Source organism: Thunnus maccoyii, chromosome 19, assembly GCF_910596095.1.
Source record: "Thunnus maccoyii chromosome 19, fThuMac1.1, whole genome shotgun sequence".
Taxonomy (NCBI): domain Eukaryota; kingdom Metazoa; phylum Chordata; class Actinopteri; order Scombriformes; family Scombridae; genus Thunnus; species Thunnus maccoyii.
Genome location: NC_056551.1, coordinates 14,061,785 through 14,083,933, shown reverse-complemented (window position 1 = coordinate 14,083,933; position 22,149 = coordinate 14,061,785). Strand labels below are relative to the sequence as shown.

Genomic DNA, 22,149 nt, shown 5'->3' with positions numbered 1-22,149 from the left:
GACTGATTTATCTCAAGTCTTCTGCTCTTTTACTGACTTCTACCTGAGACCTTTAAAAGGTCTTTAGCTTTCTCTGCCTCTACAGTATATTATGGACAACAGTGACATCTGGTGTCCAAATTGAAAACTAAACAAGCAGGATTTTTCCTATACAGTAAATACAGTTGGGGTAATTAAACAATAAATGTAAGTAAAAACTGAAAGTATCTGGTATTTACTTTGGAATGACTTGCCTGAGAAAATCAGAGCTGCAAACTGTATTTCCTCTTTAAAATCACTTTTTCATACCTGCTTTTTAGAAATTTACTTTTCAATGAATTATTCGATATTTTATGGTGTTTAATTTTGTTTTAATCTTTAGTGTTTAGTGTTTTTATATGTGTCCTCTTTTTATTGCAAACTGTAGATGTGTTTTGAAAAGTGCTATAAAAATCTAGATTATTATTATAAGGAGTGTGCTGGATACAAATTAATTTTCAAATCGTAGTGAAGTAGAAGAAGAAAGTTAACTGATTGTGTGAAGTAAAAAAAAAAGATGAGTAACTATCTCACTGTTTGTGGGGTGCAGGAGCTGTCTGTGGCGCTGAACATTTACAGGTATGAAACAGCATGTCTCATGTCTTCCAAAATCACAAAACTTAACAGACTGACATTTATAGTGACAACTGACATGGCAATTTTGCTATTCCACTCTGACAAAGAGGAACAATACAAAGATCTCTTACAATGTTGTCACACTTTTAATATGCGTGCACACAGGCTCAGTTTCTGTGTTAGACAAAGAGCGAAGAGGCAGAGCGAAACACACAATATATAACCACCTGGCATGAAAGCTACAAAGCATGTCACCATTCTCAGAGGTAATTAAATTACAAGAGCGAGCCCATTGTCTGTAACTTATGTTTCTCTTTCCTGGGGAGCCTCTTGCAGCTGCTAAGAGATCTTAGACACATTTTACATCCACCAGGAACAGTGGACTGGACACCTTGTCACACTTTCTTATCTGCACTTTTAGCCTTGACTTTTCTGAATCAGTTATTCTTTGTTTACACTCTCAGTGACTAAGAAGCTCTCTCAGTTAAAGAATACATGCTTAAGATGAAGAATAATCAAACTGTGAAAATTAATCATGATTACATAGTGAAAATTAACTGTATAAGTAGACATGTGCAATAAAAGATATTCAAACTTGATTATATGTGTTTTATGTGTAATTTCCCTCACACAACTAATTCATGCAAAATACAGAACTACGCTCACTTTTTCCTTTTTAAGCATATTTACAAATGCCACAAACTAATGCACACAGTAAAACTAGCATTGTTCATATGCAGTGTTCTGTTGCTTCTTCTTTGTGTTACACACAGACGAATATGCATTTATTACATGTGAAACCGTGAAATATTACACACAATGAACACATGTCAAACACTGTGCACTACAATGCCATCCAATCCAATAACCCCGCAATAATTCAGGTCAGATATGGTGTAAGTGTTGCATTAGTTATGATGTGCAATGCTTGGAAAATGTAGAGAGGCAATGTAATATGAAATTTTAATCTGCTGTGTTTCATATTCGGTGAGGTTTAGTGGGAAATAAGTTAGTGATGGCACAGAGTGTAATTAACCTGTAACCTTTAGTGGTTTCTAATAAAAACCACTATGGCAGCATCTTAAGAGTTGCTCAGGGCTCCATGTAATTAACACAGGGGACAGATTAGGATTGCTGAGTTAATTAAAATGCTGAAATGCTTAGGCATTATGAGTCCTTCAAGCCTCATGGGTCAGGAAATTGTAAGTGGGGTGCAGCAGAGGGTAAATGAAGTGGTTGTATTTTTACTACATCTTCAACAGCATCATATCCAGTTTGAAACAGAAAGTTTTTAGCTGGATCACTGAACCTGAAGCTGCCTGGATCCTCCAAATGGAACAAGTCAAAAAGTAAATTACCAAAACCCGTAAACCAATACTGCAAAAACACAACAGCAGTTTCTGCTTTTCACTCAAATTAGAGTCGAAGTGCCGGAGATAATTTGATGGCAGCAGCGCAGTGAGGCAGAGTAAGCAGAGAGATGAAGGGAAGGAGAGGAGCACAATGAGGAAGACGATCCAAAAAACACTTCCGATGCTTGAAAAGACTGAATATTGCCTCCAGCAACAAGATCAAATTACCAGAGACACTACAGAAGAGGCACACCTTCACTTTTTAATCAAATCTTTCATGTATTGTTTTAGAAATGGCTGCTATTTTTTGTGAAGCAATCTAGTGTTATACTGAAAATTATACAGACGCTAATCCACGGAGGACAAAAGGTGTTTTTCATGTATTGCTTCTTTGAAAGATCTCTTGCCAGAGTAATGTTTTAGTAGACATAATATGGTCTTCTATGGATAGTTTTATTTATCAGGATAGCTGCAGAGATTTTAATTTAGGTTCTTCTATATTTCTGCTCTGTGTTTGGACATTTGGGGAAACAGTTATAACCTCAGAGTGTGAACAATAGAAAACCTTTAATGTCATCTTTGCTCTGAGGCTCTGTCAGCTCACTTATCCCAAATAATAACTTACAGAGTTGATGTAAACTATGATCATGGTTATATTTTCCATAAGTCATGAAGAGGTTTTAATTCAATGATACGTTCATGTCTCTTAACATACAAAAGGATGAGCAGCAGTGGATATTTGCAGCACAGCTGGTGAAAAAGTGTGAATATGTGCACAAATGTGTGCAGCCATGCGTGTGAGTGTTTTTTTCTTTTATGGAGAAAAAAAATGCAACATTTATGAGCAAAGACAGAAAATAAAAGAAACTCCCTTTCAAAGCCACACACACACACACACACACACACACAGCGCATCTGCACTGAACACACATCCTCAATTAAACCCTGAGCTGATGTGGAAGGTAGCGGGGAAACTGGAAGCTCTCTGGAACTTGTGAGGCTAAAAATAACTTCAGTGTCTGCAGGAGTGAGACAGACCTGTAGGAAGATAAGATGCACAAGGACAGACAGTACGGAAATATTGAGTTTGGCTCATTTTGTTATGATGGCGGTCACAGTGGTAATAGCTATCAGACATTTCTAAATTAATGTGTTCTCTGACCTCAAATAATCACATTAGGCAAATTAAATATGATAAAACAAAAATCAAACAATATTGTTCAAAAATGTTGTAATAGTCCTGCTTCCAAACATGGCAAAATTTTAGAATAATCTAGAGCCTTCTCATGTGAACAGCAAATCATTTTGAGTTTGTGTAATAATACAGAACTATTTTTATGTTTTATACATTCATATGCTTTTTTTAAAAGACATAATGATCATTTTTAATTACTGCCTACTGGCTGAGATCATATTTGTTTCCCCAAACATCAAATTCATCCCAGAAAGTTACATAATGTCAACCTCCATGTGACTTTAGGAGCAACCAACCATCAGTGTTTATTTATTTTTATTTTTTTTTACAAACACATGCACTTTCTAACATGCATTTCATTACTGGCCTCTCGTTATTTTTCATTATCAATGAAAAAGACAAAAAAATAAATTTTTGTGTGTCCAAAAAGAAAGAAAAAACATAATGCATAACTATGCATAAACCAAACCATCTTTCTCTCTCTTTCTCTGTGTGTTTGTCAGATTCCCCCTGAAAATAAAAAGCCCTCCTCCTCTTTCATAGAATTTGAGACGAGGCACTTTAAGAGATGCAGAAGCAATGTCAGAGCATATTTTTGGCTCAGGAGGAAGCTTCCTGCACTTATATTCATTTACCTTTCAGGTTAATGTGAAACCATGGATACAGAAACAGATGCACAGTACAAGATGTGCACTAAGCGGGCTGTAATTTCAAAGTTCAATGTCAAATTAGATTTTTGCAGCATAATGCCATCTTAACACCGTGGTTTTCAGCAGATTATAAACCAACAGCCTGTTAATTCATTGTTGATGGTATGTTCATGCAACAAATATTATAATATTCATATTTATAAGCACTGAAATATCTGAAATGGTAAAAATTAAAATTACACAGTCAATTAAGTTTAAAACATGGATGAGTTATTTCTGTGAAGCACATTGTTGTGCAGATATGATTTTTGTGAGCTGTACAAAAGTGACACATCAGTTTGTCCCAAGAAAAAAAACAAAAACGTGACAGGATAAAAGTCAGAAATAGTTTTTAGCAATGTGATGGAGAATCTTATTATTATATCTGGGCAGGATCACACAGGAAGCCAAGCACACAGAGCTATAAAACAGCCTTTTTAATTTCCTATGAGAGAAGGACTGTTAGCACCTGACTGAGCTTGGTCCCATCACAGCATCATCACTACAGGTTATGATATGTCTGCCACTTCCAATAACATTTGTCACAATGCAAACATCTCATCCACACCTCACTCCTTCTGTCACCCTATAAATTGTTTTGCCTCCTCTTCACTTGTTGAGACCAGCTTTAGGGCTTTAACGCAACTGATGCTCTGACTGTATCTGCTGAAGATCACTGGCTGAATCATCCTCATCAGGTGCAAGTTTTTGATAATCTGCAACAACAACACGTAGATGCGATGATCATAGTTTTACAGTGTTTATCCTTAGACTCAGTGTGTGTGATATCTCTGTCTGCTCCTCCTTCATCTAACCGCTCTCTCTCTCTCTCTCTCTCTGTGTCTCTGCAAGCTGCTGCAGCTCACTGAGGGGCGTTTGAGGAACGCGAGCAGAGAAGGATTGCAACGATTTTCTGCAAAAAAAACCAAGCAACACAAACCCAGACGCAATGCAGGTACAGTAAACATTTATTAATTTATGTTTTAATGATTTCACTCCTGAAAAAGATTTGACTAACAGACAGGGTGATTAATCATGGCAATATTCTTGTAGAGATTTATAATGTGACAATGATACTCCGCATCACTTATTGTACTTTATCAACAGCAGAAAGTCTTCAAACTCAACTGAACATTACAGAGAAGAGAAAAGCACAGGATCACATGTTTTTACTGAGAAAATGCATGAAACGTGATCTTAAACTTTAAAGAGAATTGTGACAAGGCACATGCATGTGTCATACTGACCTCAAGGCAAATACGTATGTGTTTGTTTTTCTGCAGGTCACTCAGTGACCGATAATGTGAGGCCAAAACAATTTAGCCATATGGCAAAAATAAATAAAGGCAGATTACAGTATAGCAGGTGGTAAAGCTGTGAAAGCAGCAGGCTTGGAAAGCTGCAAACTTGAAGAAATCCAAAGCAGGCAAACAACAGAAGGTTTGTCATTTACATATCTATTGAACATATGTATCCACCCTAACCCATAATATGTATTATTTATCTATATTACTTCGCCATATATCACCTTTACTTCCCTGCATTTACATATTTATACCACCAATAAATCTGTACATAATATTTGTAATTGTGCACTTTTTCATTAGATGTTTAACTATATGTTGTTGTCTCGCTACTTTGTGCAATGACGATAAAGTTTAATCTAATTTAATTTCACTGAAACAGCCATCAGCTATTTAATTTGCATCTGAGCTGAAAGAAGAAGAAACGATCTTGGGAGATATTAGGTTGGCTGGCATGTGAAGTCGGTTTTAGCAGTGTGTGTGTGTGTGTGTGTGTGTTCATGATGACTTAGATGATCATAGTGAGCACTTGGTGCACATGGCTGCTCTCCTTTCAATAATGCAGCGCTCTCTGGATGTTAATTCAGATCCAAATCACCTTCTCTTAAGATCTTCTAGACCAGAGTTTCTCAACCTGGGATTGCAGCAGAAATTCTATCAGGGTCACAAATCATGTGTAAGAATTATATTTTATAGTTTTTTTGAATATATTTTTATTATAAAAATACATTCGGTTTAAAAAAAATCATGACAACTCAATATCTTTGATTGCTGGAGTTGTAGAAATTTTGAAACCTAAAATTGAGATCAGAAGCCAGAAAAGGTTGCCAAACTCTGCTTAAGACACTCCAGAGGATGTATGCTGACGTATAAGTATAAGACTGCGTTGTGCACTTGTATATATATACCTATTATGTTCATGCATATTTGGTTTTAAGCGTGATTGTGTGTCGATGCATATGTACTGTATGTTTGTGTGCAGGACAGGTGTATGCCTGTACCCGCTTGTTCATGTGGCTTTTTGATGGTCCATCTGATAGTCTTAGTTTCTACTCGTAGTTATCACTCACTTCAACGTGGCAGCCAACTCTGATCTTTTATTGATGCCGTTTTAAGGAGCGTGAATTATTGAGCGACATCCTTGATGCTCTATATGCTTTGGCATTCCTTTCATATTCAAATAGGGGACCGAAGAGACCGAGGAGCTCCCTAGATAGTAGTTCTGTCTATGTTCTCTACAAAATCTTTAGATTACATCCTCAACATCCTCTGAAAGAAAGCTGTTTTATTTATATAGCCTTTTATCACAAGCAAGTAAAAGACTCAGGGACAAAAGAAACAGAAAAAGGAGCATAAAGAAAAGACTTAAAAGCCCAGGAAATGTCACAAGGAAGAAGCTTTGAATAGGACAAATCTAAGAGAGTCTCCCCCAAAAAAGAAAGTCTTTAATGTGGTGCTGCCGTACAGAACAGTACATTGTTCAATAACACTGACAGTGGCTATGAATCAACACAAATGGGAGTGGAAAACAGTCCAATGAAGAGATGGTGCCTGAGAAAACAAAATGGAAATTTTATGATGATGACTAATGATGATACAAGTATATTTTGACTGTTTTACAGTATATGGATTGTGCTGTTTAAATGCACTGACTCCAAAATGTACAGCTTTATAATCACTGAAATATTAATCTGAATGTAGGAACACTGAATATGCATCTAGTGTGAGATGACAGGATGTTATGTGATCATGGAAATAACCAGATCCAAGAGCTTGCATGTCCCTATTCTCAGAAGTATTCCTATTACAGGAATATTTTAGATCTTTTCCAGAAAGACTCAGCTGAGCACATTTAAGACTTCTTTAAGATTTTTTCATGTGTGTAATACAAAAAGGATCAGATTCCCTCCTAACTGCAATGTTGAAAAAAATCTTCCAATCAACCCCATTAAGATAAATAAATCTCCAAAATCAATGCTTTTTAATAGGTATTGATACCAAATGAGGTGCATTTCATTATCTAAATATTGATTACGGAGGTATTGATCTGTTCATCCCTTCTCACCAGTTAGTTGGCTGACTGAATGTAACTCCTGCTGCTGGTCCAGCTGTCACACAGCTGTCTCACTACGTTTCACAATGTTAAACTGTAAAAGCAGATCTAACAGTACCAAACTGACATTCATACTACCTCATAATATATGGTGTATATCAATATGATTTATGGTGCCTAAAAGGCAGTTATGGCAAATTATACAAAAAGGAAAATGTTCTTAATTTGGGTTCTGTGAGACACTCTGCCATGTAATATGTCGCTGGGGGTTCTTAGATGAAAGTGTTCAGGAGCCTCTGCTCTATATCTCACATCCTTTGTAGTAGACAGTCCATGAGGCAGGACTCCGTGTTGCAATGCAGAGTAATTTTATTTTCTTCGCACTTCTGTGTTAAGATCTGTTTCCTCATCAGTTTGTGTCTCCCCGTATCTTTACTGGAACCTAACCTTGTCATCTCTGTGACAATTCAAATGGGGAATTCTCTTCAATACAGAGCATACTGGTAAAGTTAACAAGATCATTAAACCTGCATTAACTGTTTTTCTCTTGCCACTTGGGGGGTAGCGGAAACAAATTGTAAATTCCACATACTTCCTTTTATATATCACCTTTTTATATTAATATGGCTAACATTTTAGTAAAAAAGTTGCCTATTAACACATCCAGGACATACAGAGCAACATTAGCATTCATTAGGAGTCATGTTAGTGTTCAACTGTCCAATATTCACTCTCCATTTAAACCTGTTTTTGGTTTCTAATAACCACTAAGGGAGATATCTGGCTCTTTGGCTGCTACATGCTCCACCTTTCTTCATCAGCTAGTTGCTAACTTTGTTTGTCTGTCATTGGTTGCTGTGCAGTTAGTGTGTGATGAGAGAGTGAACCAAAAGAGTAAGGCAGGCCAGAGATATACTTGCTTTTAACTACGCGTTCACGTGTGCATGATGGCTGCCTCGCATGTCCTGCATCAGTTTGGAGCGTTGGTTGTGCACGTCCTTAGAAATTAATTTAATAACTCAAACCAAATATTAAATGATGAATTTGGCTTGTAAGACACACACAACACAAAACTAGGAGTCACAAAAAGAACAAAGGAGGGAGGTGAACTTTGGCCTGGAAGTGATTGCACCTGGGTCAGATACTTCTTTTCTTCTCCCTGCCTGAGGTGTGGTCAGGAGGTTCCTCTGGTAGGAACTTTTAAGAGAGTGAAAGCATCATAGCATGTAAAGATCTCTTTTCTCTCTCAGAGGACAGTTTCTTCTCTGTCTTCCTCAGGCGAATGACAAGGCGGTGGATGGCGGCCTGATGCCTGATGCCAATGGCAAAGATCCGAACCCAGGCGGACAGACAGAGGGCTCCAAGTGGCAGAGACCACGGATCACACGTAAATCTCTGATGAAGTGCTGTCTCGTCAAGTGGATCATAGCCAGCACCACCCAACAGGGGCCAGGTAGAGCCACATAAAGAGACACAACATCAGGCTTACACCTCAGCAACACAGTATATTAAATATCTGCATGATTGTGTGTGACAGCGGAGGGGAAGTTGGACTTGAAGCAGAGCAAAGCAGCGAGATACAGTATGAGATACATGAATTTTAAAGCATCTGGCCATCTACAGTATAAATCTACATTTAAAATTCTCACCCTTCTTTCTCTCCTTTCACCATTTACAGCATAGACCTCTCTCTTTATCTAATGCCACTTCATTTCAGCAGCCAATCAATCAATGAATGGACTCTCACCTCTTACTCTACTTCATAGACTACATATTTATGCCTGCTCTACCTCTCTTTCTCTCTCATACACACCTAGAACTGTTGTTTTTATGGAATGATTTCCTCTGAAGATCTAGTTTCAATCTTAACAATTTAATCAACACGCTTTAAAATTTAAATAATCAATCAGAAAATGACAAAATATATATATTTGGATTTTCTTTCATCATGTTTATGTATCACAAAAGGAGATGGGGAATATTCTGTAGATCAAGAGCATAGTGTCTTCCACGGACATGTCCCCGTTTTCTTGCTTTATCTAAATTATTGACGTTGCCCCTCTGTGCAGGCGAACAGAGTAGACAGTCTGCTGCACGCATGCACTTGACTGGCAGGACAGACGTTCATTTCTACAATCTGTCTGTCTAAGCAATATCACATCTTAATTTCCTGTATTTGAACTATTGTGCAAACAGTGTCATTTACTTGTTAGAATATTTGTCCCATTTAATCAGTCTTGGTGATGAATGCAGTGAAAAACAGACAATATTTCTCCTCTGTGGTTTCGAGAAATGACCTGCTGTTGTCATCCAGACTCATTTAATGCTGACTTGTCTCTCTGCCAAGAGACAGATGGCCCTGCGCCTTGGACAGAACATTGATGAAAACAGTAACAGAGCAAATGCTCTGATGGATGACACAGTATCAGCAAGTAAATACAATTAAATTACAACCGTATATCCCATCCCCAATTTGGACATCATCGAGGAAATGGTCTTGATCTTTATTTAAGAGGCCTTTAACTATATCTGCAATAGGACTCCATTGGACATTAAGTACTGAATCACTAAAATCTTCTCAGCATTGCGTTCTATGAACTCAAATTCATAAGAATTTCTCACTTCTACTATTTTTTATCCATCAGAACTCTTAGTTATTTATTGAAATTGAAATGTGTTAAGGTTTAAGCATGACCCCTCCACTTTATAACAACTTGATCGCCATCTACTGGTCTGTAGACATTATAGTACCTGAATGTCTCCTGCACCACTAGATGGTGGCCTGCACTCATTTTAATCATGTGTAATTGTTATTTAATGAAGAAAATGATGTTGGCTCCATCATGCAATGTTTTTTTTTTTTTTTTACTCTTTCTCTACTTATGAAAGTGAGAATGACACAATTGCAAATAATAGATATTTTATGACATCACACAACAGGAATCAGCAGAGGCTGTCGCACTTTTATATACTGTATGGCTGTAATTACAATGTAGTATCGTTGCTGTAGTACTATAGTAGTACTATAGAGGTAGTACTTAAAATGCCATACTGCCTTGTGAGTTCTTCCACTTTTCCACCTCATACGGTACATGAACATCAATACGCAGTAAAATGTGCCAAAAGTTGGGTGAGCATTCCTATGTATTCATGTTAAATGATGTTTTGACATATTACGCCCTGCAGTATGAATATCAGGCTGTTCCATATAAATGTACTGGGTCCCATGACAGGTGATGCCATTCTCTAACCCTGACCTAATATACATTTAAACTGCTTTTTAATCCTACTCTCACTCACGCAAAGAGCAGATACTCAGCAGCTTGACCCGGCCTTATATCTACTCAGGCTAAACTGCAGTGGCTGGCCCATTTGGCTTGATAGACAACTTCTTATGAATGCCATGACCCACTCTGTTGTCCAACTACCATCACTTTATGTGGTGAAATAACAGTTAATCACCAGTAGAGATCGCTCACTTTTCACTACGCTAAACATTAGCAAGCACTCCGCTGCACTGTTGCAGCCTCACACACCACATTCATTCACAAGTCTTTTTCAATTAAAGTCTTCAGTCTAAAAAGTGGTTATTTTCATATCCACTTAGCCTATAACCTATGAACTGTGAGAAACTATTTGCAGCATACTGTTTATATGTGACTGCCTAAAATTTTGTCTTCTGGGCTGCATGTTATTACCTAATTTGGTGATAGTAAAAGAAACAAGGGTATTTTTTTCTCTGTCTCTATCTGCAGCTGCAACAAAGGTCAGTCAGTGAAGCAACAAGTCTACATATTTTAGAGGTCAAAATGTGCATTAAATCCTTATTGTGGCAGCTGCTGAGCTGCAAATGTGTTTGACAATATCATTAAAAGTTTGATGAAACCTAAAAAAAAGTGTACTAAAGGGCAGATGAAATCATTCCATGTGTTTATGAGGCCTCTCCAGAAAGATATTTTCTTGCCAAAAAATGAAATGCTTACAAATGAAAGAGGATCAAGAGTGCACCAAGAAAAAGCTCAGAGAAAGCAAAGCTAAGGGTGTTTAATTGTATGTCGAGAACCTGTGTCATCGTTTTTGATTGATGGGCTCAGGCGCTCACGCTGTAATGTTGCTCTCACTGCACTCATTAAAGGCCGACCATGAGACTGATGGCTGCACCGTCTGCATCTCTGCATGCTTAACCCACCGGACTCTTGTCTGTATTTAATAGAAGAACGGGGTCAGATCAGCACTTAGGGCACATTAAACACTATAATATTGCATTATTTTTATAGCAGGTGAGTTCCCACATGAGCTCATACATCCTGCATTTTCTTGTGATGGGTGACTGTGTTTCTGGCTGGCAAAGGGCAATTAACCCACATTTTAACAATAATACAAAAAGCATCTTTGTTTACAAGGGATAAGTATGTTCAGATTTGTATTAGCTGGACAGTCCATCATCTCTGATCTCACTGTTAACACTCTGCTGACTCATAAAGGGCAAAATTAACCAAATCATTTTTGGAAGTTTATTTCAGTAGCTATGAAGAAAGATGAGTGGGCTGGGCACTGCTGAAGTGAACTGGGATAACAGTGCTCCAAAAACACAACAGGATCTTAAAGGATAGATTCACACTTTTTCAAGTCTGTCCTAAAGCAACAATCAGGTGCTCAAAGGAACATTGACACATGTTTTTCTTGCTGTAATCATCCCTCCTGTTCATACTGGCTATTAAGAGGTCCTTCATTATGCACTTTCATTGTAAGTGATGGGGGACAAAATCCACAGCTCTCCTTCTATGCAAAAATGTATTTAAAAGTTTTTGAAGCTAATATGAGATTTCAGCTGTCCAAATTATTCAAATCAAAGTCAATATCTTTCAAACTGTCTTTTTAGTGGCAAATTCCCTCTTATTGTTATAATCTGTCCAGTGCTGCTGAACAGGAAAACACTTTGTTGAGACACAAAGAGGGACATATTTACTAAAAAGACTAACCGTGGAAGATATCCTCTTTATTTGACCAACTCAGATGACTGAAGCTTCATATTATCTTCAGATAAACTATTAAATACATTTTTATTCAAAATGAGGATTGTGGATTTTGTGCCTCATCACTTACAGTACATTGTAAGCACGTTTGGAGGGGATCTTCTAATGGTCACAACCTGTTCATTTGGGCACCTGACAGACTCAAAACATTTTGAACATGTCCTTTAATACAATGGCCTCATCACAGCACCGCAAGTGTGGTATCCTCTTTCTTTTATAGAGGAAAAGCAGTCATCCCCAGCTGTGTCGGGAAGGCAGTAACATCTTTACTACAGTAAACCATAAATTTTAACATAGATGGTTATAGGAGACATCAAATCCCACTCTGAAACCACAACATCTTAAAAAACAAATTCTGTATACGCAACACTTCTCTTGTGGTGCTCTGCTATTGTATTGACATTTGTTGTATTTTTGGAGTCAGAGTATCCAAGGCATTATTTAGGCATTCATTAGTTATCTCAGTAGCTGTTGGACTGTTGGACATTAAGAACGAGTTCAATTGGAGTCTGTAACTTATATAAACGTCCCCGGCCATCGAAATGCACCTCTGGCTTTCTCTCCCTGTTCTAAGACCAATATTTTACCTCTCAACAATTGATTTGCTCTCCACCCCCCTTTCCTATTTAAACTGAATCCATTATGCTGTGCAGAGTCATCAGTTGTGAACTATATACTCATATTCGTCTTTACTCTCACCGTCCTCCAGCACAGCATACATGCAAATACTCACTCGTGTTAAATGTCTTAAGAACATCCAAACCTGTGAAAACATATCTTCCACAAGTGCTCACAGCACACTGCATATGTATGATATGTGGAGTAATTTACAGAGAAATTGACCTCTAAGGTGTGCTGCACACCTTCACAGCACAGAAACAATGCACTTCAACTTTACTATTCTTAACTACAATGTCATAAACAAAGCTGTTTTTACAGTAACATTGGTCACATTGTTTTCCAGCTCTGAATGAATACGTCGGAGTTATTGATCGTATATCACCGAACGACCCAGTAGACACGGGCAGCGCCACACAGGGCAGGGCAGGCTCCTTCACTCTAAGTGCTGTTCATATCTCAACCATCAGTGGATGTGGATCAATGCTTGGTTTTACAGCTTTGCATCCTTGAAATGACTGAGCAAATAAAGACAGCTTAGACTGTCAATCAGAGACTATTAGTAAAGAAATTCCCTCAATAACATCCCTCCACCCTCCCTCACCAACATCAAACTGACACGCACACACACACTTCAGGACCAGAGTGAGAGGAGATGCAGAGAGTAGGGGTGGAGCCCCTGAGTTGATGGAGTTATGGGAGAGATCCTAAAATGAACTGGCCGGGACGTGAAATGCAGCGATGAATGGTTTACGACTGGAGATAGCTTTGGATCATTTAGGAGGGTAAAGATTCATTTCTATACAAGAGCGCACGATGGACTTTTCCTTAAAGGAGGATGCTCTGCAGTCAGTCTGCTAGCGTTTTTCCTAACCAGTCAGTGGTTTGAGTCAAGGGGTTTCATTTAAGAGAATATAACTGCTGATGCCTGTAAAACAAACTGATAAAAAGGAGTCAATCATCTCAAGCTGAAGGCCAGAGATGATTGGCTGCAAACTGCTCTGTCAGATTCGTCAGTTTAGTTGCACTTCAGAGAAGCGTTCATTAAAGTAACATTTTTTTGAAAAGGGACTTTTGCAGAGGTGATATCTAATGCAAGGCAACAATGGGATTGGAAGGCATGGAAGCTATTGCTTTTGCTGTTGTTATTGGACTGTTTATTGTCGTGCTCAAACAGTTTGGACTTTGGGAGCCTTTGTCACTGGAAGGTAAGACATAAAGAGACATAAGGTTTGAAAAAAATAAACTAATGTTGGTTATAAGTTAAAACTTTGTCTTTTGTGTTCTCTGTAGCATTGGGACAATAATACTTAACAAAATAAATTTTATTGTTATTAGATTTTGTTGAAATGATACTGGTAATAATTGCAGTCACACAAACTGGCTGAAAGTATAGCTTCACATCTTTTCAAGTTTATCTTAAACAATGCTCACATACTCAAACCTTGATTTTTGCTCGCTGTAATTGTTCCTCCTCCTCTTCCAAAAACAATTTCAGTGTAAGTGATGGGTGACAAAATCCACAGTTCAGCCTGAGTTAGACAATCAAGACAAATCTCAAACCTCTTTGTGTTTCCCCATCGAGTTGTGGCATAAAAGGTGTAACACAGAGATGCTAAAAAAGACTGGAACTTTGTTTCAATGTACATATGAGCATGTGAGTATTGTTGAGCATAAGACATACTTGAAAAAATGTGAACATATCCTTAATTGGTGTGTTCATTGTGTTGGTGGATTGGTAAATTGTTTTCAGGCCAAATATTTTACCAGTGAACTGTGAATTTCTTCTTTCTTTCTCTCACTTCCTCACTTTCCATTTGTGTTTTGTTCTTGTAAAGATGGTGAGTAGCTCCAGTGGGATTCCTCTCTGCATTATTATTTAGTTGCTTTCTCTGCAAACTTCTTTACCCTAATTTTTTTATTGAACTGAATTTGCCAGCTTTGTCCCATTGCCTGACATAATAAACCCTTTTTTTTCTTCATGGTGGACATTTGGACTGGTCCAGCACAGGTGTCACTAATGAGATTAATTATGGCTGCATTACATTTAGGTGTTATGCAAAGTGATCAGTGTTAATCAATGTTAATTAGTGACACCTGTGCTTTTAAGTATGTTATGTTTGAAATCATTGCCCACATATATATACAGTACTTTTGCAAAAAAAAGTGACACTACACTTGTCGGCAATGGCAAAAATGATAATTGTTTATGACTAGAGTCACTAATGAGTAAACTAGAGTCTCTATTTTAAAAGGAATTGTGAAGGAGTGACAGAGGGAGTGATATCTGACAAAGTGAAAGCCAAAGTGTCCACAGTGAAAAGATCTTTTGTCCTTAAGAAACTACATTATTTATCCCAAATTGTATCTGCTTATTTCTTCTAACCACCCTTATTTCTTTGCATTACTATGTCTCCAAGCTACGTGTTCCTCTGACTCATAGTTTTTCCACCTTTCTGCAAACAAATTGTCACTGTTTTATCTTCTTTTATTACTTTTTATCCAATTCTGTACATTCTTCTCACAATCTTTTACCTCCCACCCATTTCCTTGTCTCACCTTTCCTTCTTAAACCTCTCCTTTTTGTTTTCAATTTTCAATCTTGGTTTTTATAAAGATGGTGAGCATTTTGAGTTATATCCAGTAATTATTATTATTTTGCCTCCCATCTATTTGGTTTTCTAGTATTTTCAACTCCTCCCCTACCCTTCCTTCCTTTCTTTTTTCTTTCTTTCTTGTCTTACCACTATTTCCTCCCTGTTTTCTTCCTTCCCCTGTTTCCCACCTCCCCCATTTTCTGTTTTTCCTTCCTCTGGCAGACAGCACTGACAGTGATCTTGAACTATCCATGGTGCGCCACCAACCTGAAGGCCTCGAACAGCTCCAGGCCCAGACCCAGTTCACCAGGAAGGAGCTTCAGTCCCTTTACAGAGGTTTCAAAAATGTAAGGGAACAATTAGCATAGTCAGCAGTAGTTCGCCCAGTAAACTTCTCAAGTGGGCGATCTTGCATCTTTGCAAAGATCATTACACAGATTGTAATGGTGACTTAAGGGTGCAGTTGAGATCGAGCAATAATAATAACTTTAATAAGAATAAGAATAACTTTCAAGGACAATTTACAATTTCCTCAACTAAATATACACAACATGGCAAAAAATGTGTGTGTACACCTGAAAAAATTATGTTGATGCCCGAATATTACACCTATATGTACAGTACTTGTTAAACATCTCATTCTAAAACCTACATTAACATGATGCTATACTGTAATTGTCACATCCTGCCTGGACTTTGTTTGGTTTTTGGACTTTTTGTGTTCTTTTGGGTTTCCGATAGCTTAGACTATTGTGTTTTTTGGTTTCCTGGTTTCCCTGTGTTTCCTCCTCCTGTGTTTGTGTGCTCCTCCCCTCACCTGCCCTGTGCTGTGTCTTCCCCACACCTGCTCTGTATCAGTCTCGTCAGCCCTGCCCTGCTCCCTGTGTTTCCCTCAGCCAATCACTCCTCGCCTACCCTTGTGTCTAGTCACCTGTTCCCCATTCCCTGATTAGTTTAGTTTGTACGTAAGGTCTGGTTTTCAGTTGAGTCTTTGTTGGATCGTCTGTTTTTGTCTTGTCAAGCCTGTTCTGTTGGAGGTATGCCTGTCCCGTCACCTTTTGTTTGTATGCTTGCGTCAAAATAAAGCGTTTTTCTTCAGTCCTGCTTTCTGGCTCTGCATTTGGGTCCACTCATCCCTGCTACATCCTGACAGTAATTGCCTCCACTCTTCTGGAAAGGCCTCTCACAAAATTTTGGAACCTGGCTGCAGAGATTTGACTGTCTTGTATTCGATGTTCCAATTCATCCCAAAGATGTTTGATCTGTTGGAGGCCACCATTTTTCTTTTTTTAACTAATGTAAGACAAAGTAATAAAGGTAGAGGAGACAGGTAGACAAAGATAGTAAAATACAAAATGAAGATGGCAGATAGAAATTATGTCATGTATAATGAGAGGGATAACGACAAGAATTGCATTCACAATGTCTCTCAACCCTTTGAGTATTGTAACAAGATGGGTTTGGGAATATGGGTTGTATGAGAGTTGGGTTGGGGTGTAAGTATCTATACAGTATGGTCTACTTTTTACAAGTGTATATGTTTGTATGTGAGAAAGCGAGAGGGAGTAGATATTCATGTGTACAAAATGTGAGGAAAAAAAACATGTCTTTATGGACCTTACTTTAGCCTTCCCAAACCAAACTGTTGCCACAGAGTTGGAAGCTCACTATTGTCTAAAACTGTGCTTCCCAACATTTTTGGCTTCCCTTAAAACAAAACTATGACTGCTACTGAGGTTGCGTATATTTATGGGTTGTGACCAGTTCAACAACTGTTCAAGTCTTTCTCAGACTGTTTTCATTTAAATATGCTTTAGATGTTTGAAGAGGTAACATTATCTAGTAATTCACAGAAGAAGAAAGCAAAGTTTAAATGAGCAGATTTTTTTTTCTATGTTCCCATCATGTTAACCATCTTGTGACCCCTCAGGTTTGTGTTGTCGAAACCCATTGGTCTAAAAAATAATTTTATGCCGTAAAACGTACCTTAATTGGATCAGAGTGGTTTAGCCGAAACCATGAAAAGCACTAAAGTAGACAGGCAAGTCCACATGATATTGGTCATATAATGTATATTGGCCATACGATTGTCAAATTTTTATCCATGCCTGTAAAGCAGTGAGACTGAATTTATTGCATCAGTAGCCAAAAATGTAAGCATTAAAATCTTTTGTCTGATATTCCATGATTAAAGGTGCCTTGTGGAGTTTTTGACCACTAGAGGCACTGTAGAGCAATGTTTTGATGAGCAGTTGCATTTGCTCTTTGTCCTACCAACATGAGGATGCACATGCACGAGCCTAGTGGTGACCTAATATATATTTTTGCAGACTGCTGAGGACGGTAATGCATATCGACAATTAGTGGCTGTAATGTGCCATTAAACGTAGCAAACTGCCATTAAAGAACCACTAGCTGATGTAAACAAAGCTGGCTTTGCAAATATTTTATGAGGTTTGTGAAACCTTAAAGATGCACATAATAAGTTGTGGTGAGAAAAGCAAAATGTAAGCACAACTGTTTATAATGAAATTTCCACAAAGTACCTTTAAGTAGACAACAGACCTAAAGTAGTAAACAGACCTGATTCAGAGCATTTTGACATGTCATAGCAGGAAAAGCACAGGTGTAATTAATAACATTAATGTCATTAGCTCCACCTGGTTATTCCTGGTCGACAAAATGTCTACTGTGTTTATTTAGAAGCTTGTTTTGGTAATCAGAGAAAGCAGCTGATCCAGTTTATTTCATTAAATGAAAACCTAACTCACGTTTGAATGAAGGCTGTATTTACAAAGGAACAGACAACACTTTCCCAGTTCCAAACTACATACCAATTGCATACAGTATGTAGTATACACTAACTGTAATAGCATACTGTTAGTATACAAAACTTTACTATACAAAAAAACAACAATTTGGGACAGTAGTGTACATCAACAGCACACTCAAAACTTGCTTTGAATGAGTATGTAACATAGAAGTGGATCACCACTATAGTCACACTTAGAGCCTGGAGGATGAAAATATTGCAATGTGAGTCAGTTTTGGCCATTTAAAGAGTTTTTAGTTTTCATAATCTTTATGTTCTCTGTCTTGCTTTTCTCTGTGATGTTGTTTTTGTACTGTTTCCTTTTCTTTACATCACATGTGTTGATTTCAGTATGTAAGAAACTGCAGCCTATACATATGCATTATTAGACTATTCATTAATGATTCTGACTATCTGAGGGAAACTGCAATCTGAGGAATAATAAAAAGCACAGAAAGCCTCGGGCACAATTTCTCCATTGAATTAATTCAGTTTTTGGATATCATGCTCTTCTTTCCCTCTAGTGGCCTTAGTCCTGTACTACATGACACTAACTTCAACATTCTGCTACAGAAAGTGTACCAGTATAGATTTGGACACAAATTTAAACTACAGTCTCCATTTCACAAATGTCAAAAGTCCATACTTAATCATTTAGACAAAATCTAATTACTTGGGTTAATTTTACTTTTTGACAGCAGCTGTAGTATTAATCTGCCTAAATGTAGATACTGAAATTCCAGTAAATGTTTGTTTGTTCTTTCAATAGGAATGTCCCAGTGGGCTAGTGGATGAAGAAACTTTCAAGATCATTTACTCACAGTTCTTCCCTCAAGGAGGTACAGTACGTAACTGACAATACAAACTGATATGTCTGAACAATCAGTATTAAGTTGATTAACCCTTTATCCTAATTAATCATCAAAACTAACAGCTTGTGTGGACTGAAAAACATGATAAAATGTCAGAAATTTGTTAGACAAGCAAAGTCAGGCATGACTCTCAGTATAAAATAAATAATCTAGTTTTATAAGTGTATTGCAATTAATCAAGGCCAATTAATCACCAACCCTGCACATCTTATGTGTTTTCAGATGCAACCACATATGCACATTTCTTGTTCAACGCATTTGACATGGACAGAAATGGTTCCATCCGTTTTGAGGTCAGTTCTGCGGGGTTTACACATGTGTTGATATCTTAAATCCTGTGGTCATTTGTCAAGGGTGGCAGGGCTTTAGTTTTACTTTTACTTGCCTTTACAGGACTTTGTGTTGGGATTGTCTGTGTTGCTTAGAGGCTCAGTTACAGAGAAACTTCGATGGGCGTTTAATCTATATGACATCAACAAGGACGGCTACATTACTAAAGAGGTGCAGTCAACAAACAATACTGAAACAAAATCTGTTGCAGTGTCATGATTTCTGCAGATAATGTACATCTGTCTGGTTTCCTGCAGGAAATGTTGGCAATAATGACGTCAATTTATGACATGATGGGCAGGTATACTTTACCGAGTGTACGAGAAGAGTCCCCCTTTGAACATGTGGAGAAATTCTTCCAGGTATGTTATCTCTGAATCCACTCAGTCTAATCATTAATATCGTTATAAAATATTACATACAGACATTATTCTGATTATTCTGACACAGTGTATGTACCTGGACACTGTAGTGTTGTAACTCTGTCAGTCCCTTATGAAAGGAATTTAGACTGAACAAAATCAAGTCAAATCAAGTAGAAAAATTAGACAAATTTGTTGCTGCCACAACTCAAAATCAAACCCAAATGAAATGCACGAGCCAAGAAATGTGCCCTTAAGTTGCATAACACCTGTCATTTTAACACAATGTGCAAATGTGTCTTGGTTTAATAGTTTAACTAGTAACAATGTTTTTGCAATTCTGGTGACGGCAGTGGACAAAGGTCAACTGTGCATTACACGCTTACTTCACATCTGAATCTCCTGACTCTCCTATCCAACAATCCTATGCCTTTTTTTTTTTCAATTTTCAAAAATAACATACAAACTAAAAACCTAAAACTCCCCCTAGACTATAAGGTCTCTCTCCTTTTCATGTTGTAAAAACAATGTCTGACCTTTTTCAGAAAATGGATCGGAACAGAGATGGAGTGGTGACTATTGATGAATTCATAGAAACCTGCCAGAAGGTAAACAGATAATCAAAATCAGTGTTTTTACCACATGTGGATTGACCACATGTTGACCACAGTTCCTCTTGCATCTGTTTTCTTGTCTCAACAGGATGAAAGTATAATGTCCTCCATGCAGCTCTTTGAAAATGTCATCTAGTTTCTGTAGAAGTGGATCGGTAATGCTGCATAATGCTTCCAGCTGCAAGCTTCTCGGCCTGAAATAACTTTAATCAAAATACATTCATTCTGAAAGTGAAAAACTGGGTCATGCAACACATTTGACACATTAATACAAACAGACAAACACTATTATTTTTCCGGTAAAACTGGTCTATGCAGAGAAATGCGCAGCATTCACCAAATCACTCGAAGAAAAAAATGTTTCTTTGCATGACAGTTTTATTTTTTCACATGAGGGAAATGTGGGAAAAAATGTGGGAAAATAAACTCTGTCAGATGAGCATGGATGTTTGCCCAACATTTAAAAGCATGTGATGCAAACCACATTGAACACAAACAAGGGGGGATTATTATTGACCACTTTGAAACCTTGGACATAAGTGGGATGATACTTTGTTACTGTATTATACTGTATAGAAATAATTATGTTTCTAAGTTCTTCAGATTTTTGTGTAAATGTGATACGCTGTCATTGTCATGTCGACCCGAAACCTGCTAAAATAAAAATCTACCTTCACCTCCTGATGAATCTCTTCTACTTTACATCCTAATTTACCCAGAGATGAATAGTATCTCTAAAATAAAATATATCATTTGTGTCTCTACAGATGATGTAAATGTGCTGCCTTTCAACATGTCCATGTTTATCTTGTTTGTATCTTGCACTCTGTTTTTGCTGGATCCAGTGGTGAAAAAAGTATTCAGATCCTTTATTTAAGTAAAAGTGCCAATACAGCAATGTAAAAATACTCCATTACAAGTAAAAGTCCTGCATGAAAAATCCTACTTAAGTAAACGTACATAAGTATAAACAGAATAATAAAGTATTGCAGTAAAAGTAGCGGTTTGGTCCCTCTGACTGATATATTATTTCCCCCAATTTTTAGGATTAGGCCAGTCTCATATTTCTGAACAATCATCTTTATTCTATTTCTCTATTTCATACAAAAGATTAGGATTCTTAATGGTTGATATGCTCATTCGTTCTATTCAGTGTATAAAGCTTTCATTTACTTGTTCTTTCTTTGATCTGTATGATAAATCTTTACATTTATTAGCACAGACATGTCCTTCATATTGATAAATATACACTTGTTTCTCTGTATCAAATATACTTAACATTGCATTATACGTAAAGTAACAGGATAAAAGTAAAAAACAAAATGTAGTATCAAGATTTTTTTTTTTTATCAAAGCAACACTCAATATGATAACCACATAAAATGTTTTTAGTTAGCACAATAAGGTCATAAAATCTGGGATATAAATCAACAATGTGAATTGATCCTAAAAATGAATCTGTTATCTTCTATTAAATGTGCATTAATGCTTCACAAATTCTTATGATAACTCAGTTTCTTGCTCTCTGTCTTCCTCGTTCTAAAGGCCACTTTATACTTAAAAGGCCACTTAATGGTAACAGTCATGTTAGGAATTTCCTTAAATAATGTCATGCTTTACATGGAGTGAGTGCATATCATGTCATGTAGTGAGTTCAAATAATTAAAGCTAAAAAGGAGGGGAGAAAACACTAATTCCCTTAACCACGCTTGAGCATTATA

At 37.3% G+C, this 22,149-nt stretch overlaps 1 protein-coding gene across 3 annotated transcripts; it reads left to right on the top strand.

Moving 5' to 3' along the window:
• The first annotated feature begins 4,661 nt into the window (after positions 1–4,661).
• Positions 4,662–21,112, top strand: LOC121885869 (calsenilin-like). Of its 3 annotated transcripts, none has more exons than XM_042395655.1 (9): positions 4,662–4,785; positions 8,466–8,640; positions 15,661–15,785; positions 19,020–19,089; positions 19,345–19,415; positions 19,516–19,623; positions 19,710–19,814; positions 20,360–20,422; positions 20,517–21,112. In XM_042395655.1, exons 1-9 carry the CDS (start codon positions 4,780–4,782, stop codon positions 20,562–20,564), a joined length of 771 nt encoding a protein of 256 aa, XP_042251589.1. In that variant the 5' UTR covers positions 4,662–4,779; the 3' UTR covers positions 20,565–21,112. The 3 variants fall into 3 exon arrangements, with proteins under 3 accessions (XP_042251589.1, XP_042251590.1, XP_042251591.1); XM_042395656.1 differs by lacking the exons at positions 4,662–4,785; positions 8,466–8,640 and adding exons at positions 12,674–14,049; positions 14,680–14,682; XM_042395657.1 differs by lacking the exons at positions 4,662–4,785; positions 8,466–8,640 and adding an exon at positions 12,674–14,049.
• Positions 21,113–22,149: the final 1,037 nt, after the last annotated feature.